This window comes from Equus caballus, chromosome 8 (genome assembly GCF_041296265.1).
Source record: "Equus caballus isolate H_3958 breed thoroughbred chromosome 8, TB-T2T, whole genome shotgun sequence".
Lineage (NCBI taxonomy): Eukaryota > Metazoa > Chordata > Mammalia > Perissodactyla > Equidae > Equus > Equus caballus.
This window is the reverse complement of record NC_091691.1, coordinates 88,090,820-88,110,854: the sequence shown is the minus strand read 5'-3', so window position 1 is coordinate 88,110,854 and position 20,035 is coordinate 88,090,820. Positions and strand designations below refer to the sequence as shown.

Here is a 20,035-nt window from a genome sequence, read left to right as displayed (position 1 = left end):
CACTCTGAATCCTTCAAATGTTAGGCATATGTTTGTTTTGCTGTAGGAGAGCTTTGGATAAAGGTCAGGTGGTAGCCTGCATAGTAAGGATTTGGCCTTGCCCAAAGAGAAGGTCTGGTCTTTATCTTTGGCTTCCTGGAGGTAATCCATGTCATACCTGTTAGAAGTGTCTTTGTTTAGATGAGGGTGGGCCAAACTGGATTTTAAGGTGGAGACTGGCTATGCAGAAAGACCAACCATGTGACATAGGTGGAAGCTTTGTGTCATGTGTCAATAGTCAACCTGGAGGCAAAGTACAGCCACCTGAGCAATCAGTAAATCATGCCTACATAATAAAACCCCAATAAAAACTCTGGACACCAGATAAGCTTCCCTGGTGACCTTTCTTGGTTTGCAGTACTCCATGCATATTGTCACACACCTATGCTGGAAGGATCACATGTCCTGACTCCACCAAAGATTGATACTGATCCACTTATTCTCTACTTTGTGTGCCCGATGTGCAATAAACCAATCGCTGAGACACTAGTGCTTGGAGATGGAGAAAGATTTATTCAAATTGGCCAAAACAAGAAGGTGGGAGGATAAGTTCTCTCAAATCCACTTTAATGAAAGAAAAAAGAAGGGGGTCTTTATAGAGCTAAGGGGGTTGGGAGGAGGAGTTTTGAAGAAACAAAGGGGAACTGCGTGTTTCTTTTACTCCAGATAAGAGCTTGGGCAACCAGACTTCTGGGCATCAATGGCAGCGGGAGGCTGGTTATCTGGTGGTCGTAACTTCCTTAAAGGCATTCTTTTCCTTCTGCAAAACAAGTTCATAACTCCTTGTGACCCTTGAGTCACCCCTCAGGTTAAACAAGAAAGCAGCAAATTAACAAGCTTAAGTTCTTTTCATCTGTGTGTGTGTTGGGAACAAGGTCAAAGGGTAATCATGTTCTCATTGAATATTTACAGTAACCTCAGGTAGCTGGCTTCAAGATGATAGCAGAAGTTTTGCATTTGGAGCCCTCAAGACTGCCCTATGCAATTCTTCCTTTGGTTGATGTTGATCTGTATCCTTTTTCTGTTGTAAACCATAACCATGAGTATAATACCTCTCAGTGAGTTCTATAAGCCCCTCGAGAGAATGATCAAACCTGATGGTGGTTTGGGAACACCCCAAACTTGCAACTGGTGTCAGAAGTCTTGGGGATGTGCCCTCAAACCTTAAAATTTGTCTAAATTTGGGCAATAAGTTAGGAAAGAAGAAAAACTCAGATCAATCCCTTTGCTCCTGAGCTCCTAAGTATTTCTAAAAACAACAAAAGGAAAACCAAGCAAGCAAACGAAACTATGTACCTTATGCAAATCAAAATCACAATAAAATGTCACTTCTCACTCACAAGGAAGGCTTTTATTAAAAAGACAGATGATAAGTGTTGGTGAGGATGTGGAGAAACTGGAATCCTCATATTGTTGGTGAAGATGTGAAATGGTGCAGCTGCTTTGGGAAACAGTCTGGCAATCCTAGCTAAACATACAGTTACCCATAAGATGCAGCAGTTCAACTCCTAGATATGTACCCAAGAGAAATGAAAACATATGTTCACACGAAAACTTGTATGTGAATGTTCACAGCAGCATTATTCATAATAGCCCAAAAGTGGAAACAACCTAAATATCCATCAGTTGATGAAAGGATAAATGAAATGTGATATATCCACACAATGAAATATAATTTGGTGATAAAAGGAATGAAGTACTGACACATTATACAACATGGACGAACCCTGAAAACATTATGCTAAGTGAAAGAAGCCAGACACAAAAGGCTACATATTTCATAATTTCTTTTATATGAAATATCCAGAAAAGGCAAATCTATAGACACAGAAAGACTGCTGATTGCCTAGGACTGGGAGGAAATGGGGAGTGACTGCTAAGGGGTACAGAATTTGTTGAGTGTAACCAAATGCTCTAAAATCGATTGTGGTGATGGTTGCACAACTCTGTGACTATACTAAAAACTATTTATAATGAACTTTAAATGGGTGAATTATAAGGGATATGAATTAGACGTCAACAAAGCTTTTTTTTTTTTTTAATCCCTGCCTTGGCAAAGAAAATGAACTCTGAGTTCAATGAAATTCAATTATCTGGGTGATTTTTTAAACTCTGTGTTAAATGCTTTCTCGGTCCTCTGAAAAGCGAAAGTGGGCTGTGACCATTTTCTAAGTACGCCACGAAAATCCGAAATGGAGCTCCGGATTTCACAGCTGGATCTCAGGGCTTCCATATTGCAACAAGCTCGGGCGATCCCAGAGCCTGTGTTCAGAATGCTCTGGAACCCTTCCTGCAGCTCCAGACCAGCGGCCCTCGGCGAGATGGCGGAACTCGCAGGCTCGGAGCGGTTCTGACCCCCGAGGCGCGGTTGGGGGAAGTCTGGACACCTGCTCTCCGCGGTCCTAAGAAGCACCCTCGACCCAAACCCGGAGCGTCCCCCAGCCCTGCCAGAGGCGCTCGCGGGTGGGGCCGCCCAGGCTCGCCCGCTGCGCAGTCGGAGAGGCCCCATCTCCCCAGGGAGGGAACGGGGCCCTGTCCCCACGCTGGGGGCACCGGGGAGCCCGGATCCACCGCCTCGGGCTGCCCGGGCCTAGCCGCCCGCCCCTGACAGCGCCGCCCCGCCGCGGTCGCGCCCTCCGCCGGCTCCTCCTCTTCCCCTCCGGCCGCCGCCCCGCCCCGCGCCGCGAACCCAAACAGCCGGCTTCTGCGGGCGGGCCGCGCGTGACCGCCGGCGCCGCCAGCCCCGCGCCGAGCCCGCGCGCCCCGGCCCGGCCGAGCGATGCTGCTGCTGGCCGCCGCCTTCCTCGTGGCGTTCGTGCTGCTGCTCTACATGGTGTCGCCGCTCATCAGCCCCAAGCCCCTCGCCCTGCCCGGGGCGCATGTGGTGGTGAGTGGCCTCCTGTTGCTGCGCCGCCCCCTCCCGGCCCGCTCGGTCGCCCCGAGCCCGTCCTCTGGCGTGCCGGCCCGCGAAGCAGGCGGGCCGCCGACGTCCCTTTCTCCAAATGGAGGGCCACCTGCCGCCGTCCAGCCCGGCACTGTCTCTGCCGAGGGCCTCGGGGACCCGCCCTCTTCTGCACCTGGCTCCTCCCGGGGCCCGAGAGCGAGGCAGCGGGGACAGCGCCAGCGAGCCGGGTCCCGGCGGTCCAGGGGTCCGGAGCGCTCCTTAATCCCCGGGGCATCCCTGGGATGAGGATATTTTTGTTCTCAGTTTTCCCGATGAGTCAACTAAGGAACAGAAAGGCTGAGAAACTTTGCCGGGGAGACCGCGGTCGGTGGCCGTGCAGGGCGAGGCGCCCTGTCCTGGCCGGGTCGAGAGGAGGCGGCAGTAGGGAAGGGGGTCCCAGCCGCCAGGACCCGCCGAGGCAGCTCGGAACTGGAAGATGGCCTGTGTGAGTGACCGAAAGAGCAGTTGCCAAAGGAATCCAGGAAGTGACTCACCTGGGGGAAAAATTGCTCCGAACCCAGCAGGCTGGCAGTCTTGGCCAGCGGTGTTGGGACGCTTCTGTCACCTCTACACCGCTTGTCTTTCTAAGCTCAGCCCGGAGTCGGCTGATTGCAGTTTCAGTGCAACCGTCTGCCTTCATTTCAGAGTCAGAGGGATGAGCTGGGCGACCTGGCCAGTGCTTCAGGAAAGAAGGGGATGTGCATGGGTTTGGTTTGTTTCTTAGTGGAAGCGCGAGCCTTCGGAGATCCCTTTTCTGCAGGTGTGGCATCTTAAACTGAGGGAGAATGCCTCCTTTCCTGCACCCAGCATTTCACCTCTTGCAGTGGCTTTCTCATCCGTTTTTTTATTTGGATCTCACAACCCCGAGGCACATTGAGGCTGGAGGTTGTGAAAAAGGAGAGTTAGCTACTAAGCTGGCAGCACAAATCCTCCTCGTGCCGGAGGTGACATATGGGTGTCTCCGGTGAGGTCCAGCTGCCCTACTGAGCTGTGATAGGACAGGACGGTCATTTCTTTTAGTGTGGTTTAAATCTGGACAAGAATTTGTGAATGAGTTAACGCATTTTCTTTAAGTTCTCCTTTGTAAATTTATCAGTATATTTCTAATTCCTGCTATTTCTGGTGTGGAAGCTAGAAGAGGAGGTGAGTATAAATTCATTAGAGAGGAAAGTGTCATATCCGCAAGAGAACTCTTGCCTCAAAAGCATGGCTTTGAAAGTCAGATTCTTTTATGTTTGCAGAGCATAACTTGGAAAAAGGTAAAACCAAAGGCAGTAATGAAAAATTTGAGTCAGTATTTATGAAAGAATTTCATTTAACCTTGACTGTAATGCTTGCCACCCTAGGTAAGATGATGAACGAGTCTGCTTGGACAGACCAAGAAGAATTTATTTTCACCATCCTGTTTTAATACACCACTAAAAATAATGTGAGGATGACATGAATAATTCACGTGATGTCACCATCTGTAAAAGAAATGTCATAAGAAGAGTGAAAGTGTAATTCTTTTTCTTGAGATTCCTTAGGACTAGGCCGGGCTGTGTTAGGAGAGGGAGTTACTGTTTAGAATGTCTGCTTATGCGGAGGCCTGAACAGACTTAGGTCATAGCTATTTATTGTTTTGCTTTTAGAACAGTTCGTATGTACTAGTGTTATCTTCCTAATTACAGTGGTAAAACTGTGCTGAAGTCTTACACGGTATGTACTTACTTAAATCGGCTTATTTTTAAAAAACTGTTTAATCGACTTGGTGAGAACTGGAAAATCAAGTCCTTGCTTCTTGGAGATGGCTGAGAGAAACCCTCCTTGCAGCAAACCACCCTCTCTCTTGCCCTCAGTTAGAGGTGTATGGTGTGATTAAGAGGGAGTAATATTTAAAGAATATTTGCAATGAATAGTAAGAGTCAGTGATAAAGAAAGGCCATTAAACTGTTATCTTTAGTGGCCTACATCTGGGCTCAATTTACCAGTTGTCAGACAACTCAATACATATTAGCTGTTTTTCTTAGCCATTATGAAAATCTCTTATATTTTCTTGTGGCATGCAAGAATAACATAGCCTGGAATTGACTTATGTATATTCTTAGATACTTGAAGGTTTGTTTCCCATGAACCATGATTCAAAAGTTTGTCTTACTTTTTGTTCTTATGGAAAAATCTTATGAGTGACCAGGTTGAACAGTTTTTTGCTGTGCGTGTGCAGTAAATTTACACAGCCAGCTTACCTATTACAGTCTAGAAAAAGAACAGCAATAATAACAATAGCTAATATCTACGGAGCACCTTACAGCAAGTAAGTTCTCTCAGTAACCTCAGAACTTCAATTGCCATTAATTCATTGAATAACAAAGAGGGAAATTTTTTTGGCATGGTATCTTTCAGAGAAAGGGCATCATACAACATATTACAAATTAACATAGGCAGATATTTATTTGTGCAAGGCAGTGTGCTAGGAATGAGGGCGAGACACTGGACTTGGTACTGGTCCTCAAGGAACTGACAGTCTGGCGAGGGAGCTAAGATGTGTGCATAAGTAACTGCACATCTCGGCAGCGGGAAAAACATGATAAAAGGGCAGCGGGAAAAACATGATAAAACAGCCCGCACATTTTAGGGGTCCTGCTAATTGCGATGGAACTGGAATGTCTGGCGAAAAAGAATAAACCAGAACCACCCATGGAATATCTCAATGGCAAAGAGCTCCTCAGAGGCAGCCATTAGCCAGGGCAACAGGTATATTTTTACAGTAACCTGTAGATAATTGGTTAATTCTCCGCCAAAGAAATCTCTTCAGTGGTGGAAAGTTGAGACGAAAGAGAAGTAGGGGAGACCCCCAGGAGTCCCATGGAGGTGGTACATTCTGTGGGAGGGGCGTCATGGTGATTTGAAATCGTGGGGTGGGGTCAGAGACGTTCATGATTTAAATCTAACATTAAAATATTCCAAATAATTGAAATACCTGATTATAGGGAAATGGTTAAGTTCTCATACAGCTGTTTAATGCAATATTGTGAAGTTTAGTTTTTTAACCTAAGACGTTATGATACAATTTTTTTTTAAGTAGGCTACCAAAGCATGCGAGGACAGCGCCCTCTCTGACACTTCCCTTCCCCATTCACCTGACAACCCCAGCCCCCACTCCCCTGGCCCATATTATGTAATTCGCGTAGGGAAAATGACTTGAAAGATCATGTTGCATTTGTCTTATTAAGTTAAATATATATTGAGTCCTTCCTGTATGCCAGGAACTGTGCTAAGTGCTGGGAATATAGTGGGGAGCAAAAACAGAGTTGGTATTTTTATGAAGTTTATGAGGCAGTGATAGGAGAGATGGTAGTGAATCAAATAAATGCACACAAGTAAATGCATGGCTGTTGGATTATGTGAGTGCCATAAAATAAAGAAAAAAAGGATGCAGTGCTGAAAAGTGGATTGAGGTGGGGGCAGGGGCAGTCAGTGAAGGCTGTCCTGAGGAAGTGACGTTTGAGCTGAGATTCGATGGATGAGTAGGTGCCAGCTAGATGAAAAGAGGGGAGGAGAGCATTCTTGGCATGGGAAATAGAATATGCAAAGGCCCTGTGGTTGGAGAGAGCTTAGAACTGAAAAACAGCCAGTATGGCTGAGCTATAGATAGTGAGGGATAGAATAGTGCAAAAAGAAAAGCTTTACTTCTCTATATTTCCATGTGAGCATATATTACTTTATAATAAGCAGTCATTTAAAAGATCATAAGATATATGTGGGTGACCATTCCTTTCATCTCTAGTAGAGCTAGTCGCGCATAGGAAATATGTGATGAGGAAATAAGATTTATTTGGATCTGGACTCACAGGCAGGCTAATGTATTTTTATGAACTAGATTTATAGGGCCCTTTCCCTCCGGTGAACTCAGAAAAGTATTATAGGTGTGCAAGTTGTTGTTCAGTACTGAAAACAGTCTAAGCAGCAGGCCATGCTGACAGCGTAATCCTTCATGCTTGCACTTATTTCATTCCTTCAGGCCGGGATGAAGAAGCTATAATAGCTAAAGATTTAGTTCTAGTAGATTGGTTTTTAGAGCTCCTCCTAGTTATTTTAAATAAACTTCCCACAGAAGGGAAATTTCAGGTGCTAAGAAGAGGTTTTACTTTTGCTTTCAGGTTACAGGAGGCTCCAGTGGCATTGGAAAGTGTGTTGCTATTGAATGCTATAAACAAGGAGCGTTTATAACTCTGGTTGCACGAAATGAGGTAAGTCTTCTAGGTATGTCATTACCAACTTACTTATTCAACTTTATTTATTTTCTGCTGAAGAAGATAAGCCCCGAACTAAAATCTGTGCCCGTCTTCCTCCACCTTATATGTGGGTCATTGCCACAGCCTGGCTGATGAGGGGTGTAGGTCTGTGCCCAGGAACTGAACCCGTGAACTTGGGCCGCCAAAGCAGAGCGCATTGAACTTAACCACTACGCCACGGGGCCAGCCCCCTAATTCCACTTGAAATTACCTGAAGAGGCTGTACAAACTTCTTACCTTACTGGGAGTCACTAACATCTCTGGTTTGAGGTGTGATTCCTGAACCACTGGTCATTTCTGGTATTCAGGACAAAGACTTCTTGGTTGAAATCAGGTCAGCTCCATAAATATTTATTTAGTGCCAGCAACTATTAGGCAACATCACAGACACTGCAGATCTTGAGGTAGGAGAGGCCAAGACATAGGTAGGTAGCACACCTGGCCACAGGAAGCCAAGGAGGGCACTCCACCCACTGGGGGTGCCCGCAGAGGTGATCTGGGAGCTGAGACCTGAGTCCTGAAGGCTATGTAGGTGTTTCTCTCTAATTTGCTTGTGACAGGATACGGATTTCTGGTGAAACCCAGACCCCACAGGGAACTCTCCCTGTTCCCCAGCAGTTTAGCAAAACATTTGTTTTGCTGAGTCAACACAAAGTCTGTTTTTCTTTTTTTCAGGGTCTGTTATTCTTGCCAGAGTTGTTTCCATGGCCCAAAGCAGTGACACTGTCTTCCCAGGAACAGTCGTGGAGTCCTCTTGCTCTGTGGGGTGGGGGGAAGTGACCAGGGCTGTTTTGTCCACTGCCGTTGTTCTGCGCTTGGCATAACGCTTGTCCCGTAGCGGGTGCTCAAAACATATTTGTTGAATGAAGAAGTGAAGGGAGGGGTGATGGAGAGAATGGAAACGCCAGCGTGGCATCGTTGCTTGGGGATTTTGGATTCCCCTCCGCAAAAGGAGGGCAATGGTATGATGACTGCCCAGGTGGCGAGTGGACAGCTGAGCAGGGCCCAGTGACATGGCAGCCATGGAGGGCTCTGGGGCAGATGTTCAACTAATGACACAGAATTAGCCTTCAATAGCCATATTTTCTTTAAAAAAAATCAAGAAAGGGAGAATTAGCTACCTTTTATTTATACCCTGACTTCTCTAACAGTGAATTTACTTTGGCGTTGAAGCCACCTTACAGGAATGAAAACACAGCTTTCATAAAATGGCGTTTTGTGAGATTTGAACAATGCCGATATTTGACACGAGACAGGTGAACAAGGAGGCAGGGGAGGCCTGTGTGTCAGGAGCTCAGAAACTTGTCCTGTGGTCCTCGCGTTGCTGGCAGTGAATGAGCGGGCAAGCCTTCTGGCATCGAGAAATTCTTTATTTTCTAATGTAATTTTTTATTCCAATTTTGGCAAAGTCAAGTTGTTTATACCTTTACTAACAGAATAATATAATTGTATTGTAGGCACATTCACGTTTAGGAAACCTACGTGTCTTTCTGAAGGATTCCCCTCCCTTTTTGTTCTTCTCTAGCTGTCATGATGTATACAAATTACAACTTTTATAGCAAATTAAGACTCTGTAAACTTATATCTGTCTTCTAGAAAATGAGTAAAACAAGCAAAATTGGGACCTTGGAAGAATAGCTCAATTACACAGTTAGGTTTGCCTGTCTGAAGATGATGATGATGATGATTACTATTATTTTTTTAGGAAGATTGGCCCTGAGCTAACATCTGTTGCCAACCTTCCTCTTTTTTTTTCCTCCCCAAAGCCCCCTGGTACATAGTTGTATATCCCAGTTGTGGGTTCTTCTGGTTCCTCTGTGTGGGACGCTGCCTCTGTCAGCCAAAGCAGGACACACAAACTTAAACACTTGGCCCTGGGGCCCGCCCCTTAAGATGACTTTTGAAAGCAGCCAGGCATAAGTCCACCTAAAAAGTGATTTCTACTGTATCTGCGTCTGTGGTAGAGGAGGACGGTAGTGGACAGTCTCTTAGGAAAGCACTCTTGACACAGAGTCACACGAACCCTCGAGTTTGGGGAACATTGCATATCAGTATGGTTGTTCTTGTTTTATATCACAACTAAATAATGTTAGATCAAAACATTTATTAGAATTATCAACAGACTCTGGTCCGTAGCTGTGCCATATAGGTGCAGCCTAGTGTGTTTTCTAGAATTTGATAAATACTGTACAAATAATTGCTCTTTCTCTTCTTTTAAACAAACCAAGCAGACGGATGGACAGTCCCCAGAACTAATTGTTCCTTATTGCTTTCAGGACAAACTGCTGCAGGCAAAGAAAGAAATTGAAAAACACTCCGTTAATGATAAACAGGTAAAATTACCGCCTTCAGGATGCAGTTTCTGTCTAATCAACACAGTTGTATAAAGGAAAAAAGAGTTACTTCAACTGTGAATAGTTCATTGAAAGCGTGTAGGATTTTCCTGATTAAAATACATATTCGACTATTTTTTCCCCAGTTTTATTGAGGTGTAATTGACGTACAACACTGTGTAAGTTCAAGGTGTACAGCATAATGATTTGACTTACATATATTGTGAAATGATTACCACAGTAAGTTTAGTTAATGTCCATCATCTCATATAGATAAAAAGAATTTTTTTCCTTATGATGAGAAGTCTTAGGATTTACTCTCTTAACAACTTTCATATATACCATACAGCAGTGTTCACTGTAGTCATCATGGTGTACATTACGTAGACAGTTTTTAAAAAGTCTAAAAATTTTTTAAAACTTTTGAATTGTCTAGAAATTCAGGTTGTTAGAAAAAAAAGTGTATGGACTCTCATACTCATTCACACACAAATGATCATAACACAATGTTGTACTAGAAAATGATTTCATTTCAATTATTTATTTAAATGAACTTTATATAAACACAATGGGCAAGGGGCATTTAAAAATTTATTTTGGTTATGAAATTTTGGGGTTAAAAAATTATATGTGTGTGTATATATATATATATATATATATATATATAATATATTTCAGTATAAAACATAGTAACAAATTAATAACCACACACTCATCACCTAGCTTAAGAAATGAATTTCCCAGGGCCCCTGACCCCCGTCCGTGGGCCCACATCAGCATCATCCTCTTGTCTCCTTCCTAGGGGCAACCCACAACCTGACTTTTCTGTTAATCTTCCTTGGCTTTTCTTTATAATTTGACCATAAGTGCATATGATCCTAAATAGTATGTTGTTTACTTATGCTTCTTTTTGAACTTTATGGCATCATTTTTTTTTGGCAGCTTTGTTGAGATTTAATTCACCAATTTAAAATGTACAGTGGTTTTTCGTATATCCACAGAGTTGCACAATTATCAGCAGAATTAATTTTGGAACATTTTCATCATCCCATCAAGGCAGTCCATACCCATTAGCAGTCACTCTGATTCCCTCCCAACCCCTTCCTAGCCTGAGGCCATCACTAATCCACTTTAGATTTATACCACGTCATTCCTACATAGGCTTGTGCAACTTGATTTCTTTACTTGATACTATTTTTAAAATTCCTCTATGTTGCTGCAGGAAGTAATAGTTCATTTATTTTTTACTACTATATAGTATTCTCTTGTATGTGTAGACTACCCTTTGTTCATTAGTTCTTCTGGTGGATATTTAGATGGTTTCCTGTTTTTTGTTAGTTTATTTTGTTTCCTGCTGTTACTAAAGTTTTTTCCTGTGTCTCTTTGTGCACATGGGCAACATGGAATATACCTCAAAATGGAATTGCTGAGTTGACTGTACGTGTATCTTCAACTTCACCACAGTGGTTACACTCCCCCAGTAGTGGTTGGTGGCTCCTGTTGCCCCACATCCTTGTCAACACTTGGTATTGGCAGCCTTTCTAATTTTTGCTTTTTTCCTGGGTTTTAAGTAGTATTTCATTATAGCTTTAGTTGCCTGTTTTTTTCTCCAGGATATGTTAGAGATCTTTCCATATCAATAAAAATAAATCTGCCTCATTTGTTGCAGCATAGCATTGAGTACACCAACGTTTATTTAATCAGTTCCCTGTTGTTGGGCTGTTTGCTTTTTTTTTTTTTTACTATTGCATGCTAGGCTGCAGGTAGAAATCCTCGTCCACATCTCCTTGTGCACATATGTGAGTTTTTCTGTAGTACCGTGGCCTCTCCCTGTACCTCTTTCCCTAAAGCCCACAAACATTGGAAAGCTTCCGGCTCATCAAATGTCCCCATTTTTCTTTTGCACATTCATGTAACTTCTGGCAGAGAAGGAAGTCTCATCTAAAACCGTGAGCTGGAATGCTCATGGCTGAGGGCCCGTCTTGCCTGCTGCCAGCACCGTCTCTCGGCTCTGGACTTCTTCATCTTTACTGCTGCCCCGTCTTCATCCATCAGAAAGACTTTCGGTCGTGTGGAGAGTTGAAGGGAAAGGAAGATGCTCAGGGCAGGGGCTGGCAGGAAGGAGCTCCATCCTGCGCTGAGCCTAGAATGGGCTTGTTGCTCAACCACTTAGCATGAGCATTCCCCTGTGGGCGCTTTTTTTCTTGGTACTAATTTGTTAACTTTTTTTTTGAAGTTTCACTTATCTGTGGTGTAGATTTTATTCATGGTGAATGATCTAACATTGTACAAACAGGCATGTTAAAAAATGAATCCTGTGATTCCTACTCTCTTTTTAAAAAAATACTTCCTTCGTGATGATTTGGGGTAAAATCTACCCCTCTGCTCTGGAATGCTCCCAGTTATGATTGTGAAGAGGGCTGTTTCCCTTCCTCAGGAATTTAGGTCGTTTGGATGGGGTTCCTTCTTGCATGAAGTGCAACTTCCGGCCTGATGGAAGAAATGCTAAGGCAGTAGGTCTCTTTTTATTCAACCCTTTGGCCTCCAGTGTTTCAGCTTCGTTTTTCACATGGTAGCTTCTTCGAGCTGGATGAGGTCTCAGTCATCACTAGCTTCTGACACCCTTATTGTACACATGAGGTCGCTGCAGCTTCTCAGGTGCTGCTCAGCTAGTTAATGAAGGGACAGGCCTGGAACAAAGCTTCCCAGGGGCCAGGCCTGTTCGTTCCCCCACACCACGCTGCCCTGGACTCGCAGCTTCCTTTGGCTGCGTGTTGTTGATGTGGGTGTGTGCCCTCCTGTACACGCACGTTCTGTCTGCCCCTCAGCTCGGCAGCCAGACACAACAGGGAAGAATTCATGGAAAGACTTGAGAAATCGAGAATACCTTTCTACTTCTCTCAGTGACCCCCAGTGGAACATGGAACATTCCTATGTCAGAGGCCTAAGCTCTGCTTTGAAAGCATTACCTTAAGAGGAAAATTAATACAATAACTCATTATTTGTCCCTATTGTGTTAACTTCTATTTCATAAGTTTCTATCAAAGTAAGCACCAAAATATGTGCTTTTTCCCCTTTTCTCCCTCCCTCCCTCCCTCACCCCCCCTCCCTTCTTCCCTCCCTCCCTCCCTCCCTTCTTTCCTCCTTTCCTTCCTCCCTCCCTCCCTTCTTCCCTCCTTCCCTTCTTCCCTTCCCTTCTTCCTCTCTCCCTGCCTCCCTCCCTCCCTCCCTCCCTATCTCCCTCCCTCCCTCCCTCCCTATCTCCCTATCTTCCTCCCTTCCTCCTTTCCTCCCTCCCTCCCTCCCTCCCTTCAGAATTGTTTTCCATGGAAAGCACAGGCTGAGCCCTTGCCTCCATCCCTCTGTGCTGCAAGCCCCTGTGCATGGCTGAGTTTGTACTTGGTGGACTCTGGGGCTCAGCTTGGTGACCCCTTGTCTAGAGAATCTGTGAGTGGTCAGTCAACCAGAGTCAGGGATCTTAAGCAAACCTCAGAGTGAACCAAATGTGACTTGATTCCCAGCTCAGTTCCCACAGGCCCTGATGGACCCTTGGCCTTGTAAGATAATGTCGCCTGGTTTAGCCTCCAAGCAGGGGCCTGAGCTCAGGTGGCTCTGGGAGTGGGTGTTGTTGGCTTATCTCTGTTCCACCTGCTGATGCAGGATCCCAATAGGGCAGTCATGGCTCTGATGCTGCTCCACAGGGAGTATTTTGTAAACAGTTATTAGATTTATTTTTATTCTTTTAACAACTCACAATATTAACAACTTGAGATATAATTTATGTCCAATTTATGTTATGTAATTTATGTATTCTTTTTAACAACTCGAGATATAACTTACGTACAGTAAACCACCGCATTTGAAGAGTACAGTTCAATGGCTTTTGACAGCCGTAGACACGTGTGAGCCCACCACCATGCGGATACTGACCATTTCCATCCCCCGGAGTTTCCCTCTGCCCCTTGTGCTCCATTCCTCCCTCCAGTCCTGGCTGTGGGTGATCTCTCACCTGCTTTCTGTCACTCTAGATTAGTGGCATTTCAAGAGGAGCCTTTTTATGCATCTTTTTTCTATTTCCAGCTTTATTGAGGAATAAGTAACAAATAAAAATTATAGATATTTAAGGTGTTCAACGTAATGATTTAATATGTTTACGCTGTGGAATGATTACCACCATCAAATTGTAAATCAGATCACCTCCCATAGCTATCATTTTCTTGTATGTGTGGTGAGAGTGCTTAAAATCTACTCCCTTAGCAAATTTCAAGCATACAATACAGTGTTAATAACAACAGTCACCATCCTGCGCGTTAAATCCTCAGAACTTGTTCATCTTATACCTGAAAGGCGGTACCCTTTGACCAGCATTTCTTAAAACATTCTTTTGAGTTTTCTCGAAAGAGTTTTCTGTGAAAACTGCCAAGAAAATTAGGCTCTACTAATTGCATTGTCAACAGATTTCAAACACTGCCATCTGTACATCCAAAATTGGGCTCCTTATCTACTGGAAAGAATTGCCTTTTAAAAAAAAATCCTTTAAAAATAGTTTCAGACACCAGCGTAGCTTTGATCGTACTTTTCTCTCTCTAACAGGTGGTACTTTGTATATCTGTCGACGTGTCTCAAGACTACAGCCAAGTAGAGAATGTCATAAAACAAGTAAGAGGTTGGGCTAATTGGACTTAATTCACTTGCCTTGCAATTGGTTCTTTCCGTTTTGGGTGTGTAGCTTAGAATTGGTGAATCTCCCCTCTAGGTTTAATCGTTTCATAGATGGTATTTATTGGCTTTCATTTGCTATTAAGTGATTCTTCTTTTGTCTTTCTTAATGCCTGTTCTAATAAACTTTTTCAGGCACAGGAGAAACTGGGCCCCGTGGACATGCTTGTAAACTGTGCAGGAATGTCCCTTTCAGGAAAATTTGAAGATCTTGAAGTTAGTACTTTTGAAGTAAGTGAGAATTTTTTCCTTATTGGGGTAGCCCATCTACTAAAAGTAGAACAAGGCCGTGGGTAGAGGTTTTACAAATGAAATAGATGAAATGCACTCGGCTTTAATGGAAGCTTTAGAAGACTAGAGGAAGGCTGGACAAGGTTTTGGTCCCAGTGGCCATCCAACCTTAAGAGTTTAGACAAGAACCATGGTTTCTCCAGCTGTAAAATGGGAATGAAACCTCCGGTCTGACACAGGTTCCTATGACAATCCACTGAGGTAATATCTTCAAGAGGGCTCTTTGTAAGCCAAGAGATGCTGGATTTTCATGTCAAGTGTCAGCATTCTTAACAATGAAAACCCAAAAAAGTTGAAGACCAGGGTCTTTAGAGTTCTCAAGTCAAGATAAAAAGATAAGGCCTCATGTTTATGTTTATATTTTTAAACAAGTTTGCCATGGAACCTCTCTTAGTAATTTGTTTCAGCCCTAAAGAAATGGACATCAGATGTGAAATCTTTCTTAAGTGCAAAACATTTTGTAAGTTGGCATTGCATCAACCGTCTTTTTCTTAATGGTCTGTTGAGCCTTCATTGTCGTAATGGGTTTTGAATGTTCTCCTCTGCAAGATTAGATTGCATTCCCCTTTCATAGAAAAGACCTCTGCTAGAGCAGTAGTTTAGATGTCTTGCTTCTGGTAGACTGTGGGATTTAAAGTCATGTTGGGGGAGTCCAGATGTAGGTACAAGCAGGGTGGTGCCTTACCTGGGACTCGAGTGTCTTAAGCCTCCTCGATCAACTAGGCATAAAAGAGAGTTGTCTTGACCTGTGTACCTTTATCTGTAAGAAATGAGAGGGAGATTTTGAAGATTATTTCAACAGCTGTGTAAAGAATCAGTTGGGGGAAATAGTTGTACTAGCCATCTAGGCATGAAATGATGAGGTGAAAGACATTGGAGGTGGCCAGCAAAAGAGGAGTGGGGGGTGTGTGTGTGTGTGAGAGAGAGAGTGTGTGTGAAAGCTGATATGGAGGGAGAATCAGCAGACTCACCTTGACTGAAAGTGAAGAGCAAAGAGAGGATGGAGGTATGAGTAGTTGCATGGTTGTTGTAAATAAATGCACAGCAGCAAAGCTAGCACCTTGGGAAGTGGCCGTGTCTGTTAGCAGGCAGAGGGCGTAGGGCTTGTTTACAGTTGTGTCTGATGCAAGGACAAGGAGAACTGAGGGAATGTTTTGTGGATTTGTGAGCAGGAATAGAAGAAACTAAGCGTATAACACCAGGTAAATGTGTGTAGGTATCAATGACAAGGAGATGCGAAGCAGGTGAGACAAAGGAAGAAGTCAAAGTTACATAGAGAATGTGAAGCATGTTGAAATATAAAAAATGCACAGTTGTAATCTTTTTTAAAAACTTGCTTTACTCTCAACCTTCATTCTCCCATTCACGCTATTTCCTTCCTTCCTTCTCTCTCTTTTTCTTTCTTTCATTTGAAAAAAGACAGTCAGAACTTCTTTCTTTTCCATCACTGCCAGCATCCTTTCCACACCCGTGCCCACCACATAGACTGTTTGTTGCTCTCTTCCCAGCTGCAGGGTACAGTAGAGAAAAAGGTGGACTTTGGCATCAGACTAAACCAGTTTTAAATCTTAGCTCTGAAGGTTTCAAGTCTAACCGTTTACCAGCTATGTGATCTCAGGCTAACTCTTTCTGCTTCTGGCCTCAGCTTTTCTTCCGACCGCAGCTTCAATCTCTGTAAACTGATATGCAGCTCCCGGAGCTATGAGGGTTCAGCATCATGATGTATGCATAATGCTCAGCCCATGGTAGCTGCATAGTAAATGCTAATGTCTTTCCTCATTTATTCATTCAACCCACAAATACTCGAGAAAGCTTCTAGTGAGACGAGTGTTGTTCTGGGTCCTGGGGGTGCCATGATGAGCAAGAAAATAAAGTCTTGCTCCATGCAGGAGCAGGCCGATTGGCAGTGTGATTTCAGACTGGATGAAGTGCTGTCGGGTAGAAACACAGGGAGCTGTGACAGAGGGGAAGTGGGGCAGGGGGACTCTGTGAGGTAGTGTGGAAGGAGGTGCAGCCTCAGGGGTCTGAGACCTGAAGGATGGGTGCAAGGACACCAAGGAAGAGACCCCAGGTGGAAGAGCCAGTAGTGCAAGGGCCCCGAGGTGGGAAGAGCTTGGCAAACTCAAGGAACAGACTCGGAGGCCTGTGTGGTGGGAGCTTCCCGAGCGATGGCAGAGTGGGGCATCGGCCAGATCTGCTGGGGCCTTGAAGGTCACCATGAGCAGTTTAGATTTTAGTCCAAAAGCTTTGAAGGGGTTTAAGCTAGGCTAGGGAGTAACATGCTCTGCAGTTCTATTTTTAAAGGCTCTTTCTGCCTGCTGGGTCAGGGAGACTGTTAGGAGCTGTTGGGATAGTCAAGGCAAGAGATGGTGATGTTGGGAAGTGAGGGGGAGGTGCAGTCATGGGTAACCGTGGGGCAGGGGGCAGAAATGGGAACAGGGGAGGGAGGGGATAGGAGATTTTGGAAGCGGCCTAATCACAGTCCCAGTGAGAACTGGCCTTCTAAAAACAGAACCGTTAACCCCAAACCTGCTGCCTCTATTCCAGTGACAAGGCCTCATTCCAGGAATTATTTGTTGTGGGCTCACACTATCTGTTTGTGACCCTCTATGGAAGGGCCCCTCTTCCCCTGGCTGCCCTGGATGGAGGGAGGAGGCCACCAGACTCTGGGGAGGATCACCTTCCAAGGCCATTATTTGCCTCTTTGCTCTCTCTCTTCTCAGTGTCGGTCACTTGCATTGTTCTAGTCAAGTCCAGGAATGGGCTTATTGTTGATGAGCCCTGTTAGGACACATGTTACCACATTTGATGCATTTTCTGAAGACGGGTTGCTTTTTATTTAAAATGAATTCAATCTCAGTTACTTTTTGTGTTTGATTGGGTGTTTTTAGTTTTAATTTTATTGAGGTTCGCATGCACATACCTTGCCTGAACACAATACTTTGTGTGTGTTATCACAACTCATTGCTGGGGAGTTTAAGCACGTCCTCTGTGACATCACGGGGAGAGGACTCATGGAAACTTCTACCCCGTTTCCTCTGGACGTTGACCTGGGTATCTTTTGCTCTTGCTGATTTTCTTTGTGTCCTTTCACTGTCATAAATCTTTGTCATGATACAACTATGTGCGGACTCATGGGAGGGCTCCTGGTGAACCACCGAAACTGCAGGTGGTCCCGGGGAGCTCCAACATCCTTCTCTTCATTTTCCTTTTTAATGGGTTTCTTTCTGGCTTCTTGGAGCTGTATCTTGTTTTATCTGCTTGTGGATATTAGTGAGAGTTATTTTTAATGTTTGATTGGGATCACATTGACTCTAGACGGCTTTGGGGAGAACTGACATCGTAACAATATTGTCTTCTAACCCGTGAACATAGTATCTATCTCCGTTTATTTAGGTTTTCTTTCATTTCTCTGAGCAACGTTTTGTACTTTGCAGTCTGTGGGTCTTGCACAGTGGTTTTCAGTGTTTCATATATATTTTTTTCATCAATTTTTTTTATATTTTATTTTTTTTTACTTTAACTGAGTTCATAATAGTTTACGTCAATGTGAGATTTCAGTTGTACATATTTCTTAACTGTCACCATGTAAGTGCTCCCCTTCACGCCCTGTGCCCAACCCCCCACCCTCTTCCTCTAGTAACCACTGAACTGTTTTCTTTTCTTTTTTTTTTGAGGAAGATTAGGCCTGAGCTGACATCTGCTGCCAATCCTCCTCTTTTTGCTGAGGAAGACTGGCCCTGAGCTAACATCTGTGCCCATCTTCCTCTATCTTATATGTGGGATCCCTACCACAGCATGGCTTGCCAAGCAGTGCCATGTCCACACCTGAAATCCAAACCGGCGAACCCCTGGCCACCAAAGCAGAATGTGCACACTTAACTGCTGTGCCACCGGCCGGCCCCTGAACTGTTTTCTTTGTCCATGTGTTTGTTTATATTCCACATATGAGTGAAATCATCTGGTGTTTGTCTTTCTCAGTCTGGCTTATTTCGCTTAGCATAATACCCTCCAGGTCCTTCCGTGTTGTTGCAAATGGGATGAATTTGTCTTTTTTTTATGGCTGAGTAGTATTCCATTGTATATATATACCACATCTTCTTTATCCAGTCATCAGTCGGTGGGCACTTGCATTGTTTCCATGTCTTGGCTATTGTGAATAGTGCTGCTATGAACATAGGGGTACATATGTTACTTTGGATTGTTGATTTCAAGTTGTTTGGGCAGATACCCAGTAGTGGGATAACTGGGTCATATGGTAGTTCTATTTTTAGTTTTTTGAGGAATCTCCATACTGTTTTCCATAGTGGCTGCACCAGTTTGCATTCCCACCAGCAGTGTGTGAGGGTTCCCTTTTCTCCACATCCTCTCCAGCATTTGTTATTTCTTGTCTTAGTGATTATAGCCATTTTAACAGGTGTGAGGTGGTATCTCAGTGTAGTTTTGATTTGCATTTCCCTGATGATCAGTGATGATGAGCATCTTTTCATGTGTTTATTGGCCATCTGTATATCTTCTTTGGAGAAATGTTCATATCCTCTGCCCATATTTTGATTGAGTTGTTTGTTTTTTTGTTGTTCAGTTGTGTGAGTTCCTTATTTATTATGGAGATTAACCCCTTGTCAGCTATATGATTTGCAAGTATTTTCTCCAAATTGGTGGGTTGTCTCTTTGTTTTGATTCTAGTTTCTTTTGCCTTGCAGAGGCTCTTTAGTCTGATGAAGTCCCACGTGTTTATTTTTTCTTTTGTTTCCCTTGTCTAAGAAGACATGGTAAATTTGAAAGGATTCTTTTTAGTTTGATGTCACAGAGTGTACTACCTGTATTATCTTCAAGGAGTTTTATGCTTTCAGTACTTATCTTCAAGTCTTTGATCCATTTTGAGTTTATTTTTGTCTATGGCGTGAGATAATGATCTACCATCATTCTTTTGTGTGTGGCTGTCCAGTTTTCCCAACACTATTTATTGAAGAGACTATTTTTTCTCCGTTGTATGTTCTTGGCACCTTTGTCTACACCTCTGTCTGTAGATGTGTGGTTTTATTTCTAGGCTTTCAGTTCTGTCCCATTGATCTGTGTGCCTGTTTCTGTACCAGTACCATGCCATTTTGATCACTATGGCTTTGTAGTACATTCTAAAGTCAGGGACTGTGATACCTCCAGCTTTGTTCTTTTTTCTCAGGATTGCCTTAGCAATTCAGGGTCTTTGGTTGCCCCAAGTGACTTTTGGGATTCTTTGTTCTATTTCCATGAAGAATGTCATTGGGATTCTGATTGGGATTACACTGAATCTGTAGATTGCTTTGGGTAGTGTGGACATTTTAACTGTGTTTATTCTTCCAGTCCATGTGCGTGGAATCTCGTTCCATCTCTTTATGTCATTATCAATTTCTTTAGGAATGTCGTATAGTTTTCATTGTATAAATCCTTCACCT

General features: G+C 43.8%; 1 protein-coding gene across 1 annotated transcript in view; it reads left to right on the top strand.

Annotated features, from left to right (window-relative positions):
• Positions 1–2,275: 2,275 nt before the first annotated feature.
• KDSR (3-ketodihydrosphingosine reductase) overlaps positions 2,276–20,035 on the top strand; it is a 44,903-nt gene continuing 27,143 nt past the window's right edge. Inside the window, exons 1-5 of the mRNA XM_023647941.2 lie at positions 2,276–2,926; positions 7,123–7,212; positions 9,534–9,590; positions 14,184–14,249; positions 14,445–14,540. Of these exons, the coding sequence (XP_023503709.1) occupies positions 2,819–2,926; positions 7,123–7,212; positions 9,534–9,590; positions 14,184–14,249; positions 14,445–14,540 (417 nt within the window). The 5' untranslated portion in view covers positions 2,276–2,818. The remainder of the gene's footprint in view (positions 2,927–7,122; positions 7,213–9,533; positions 9,591–14,183; positions 14,250–14,444; positions 14,541–20,035) is intronic.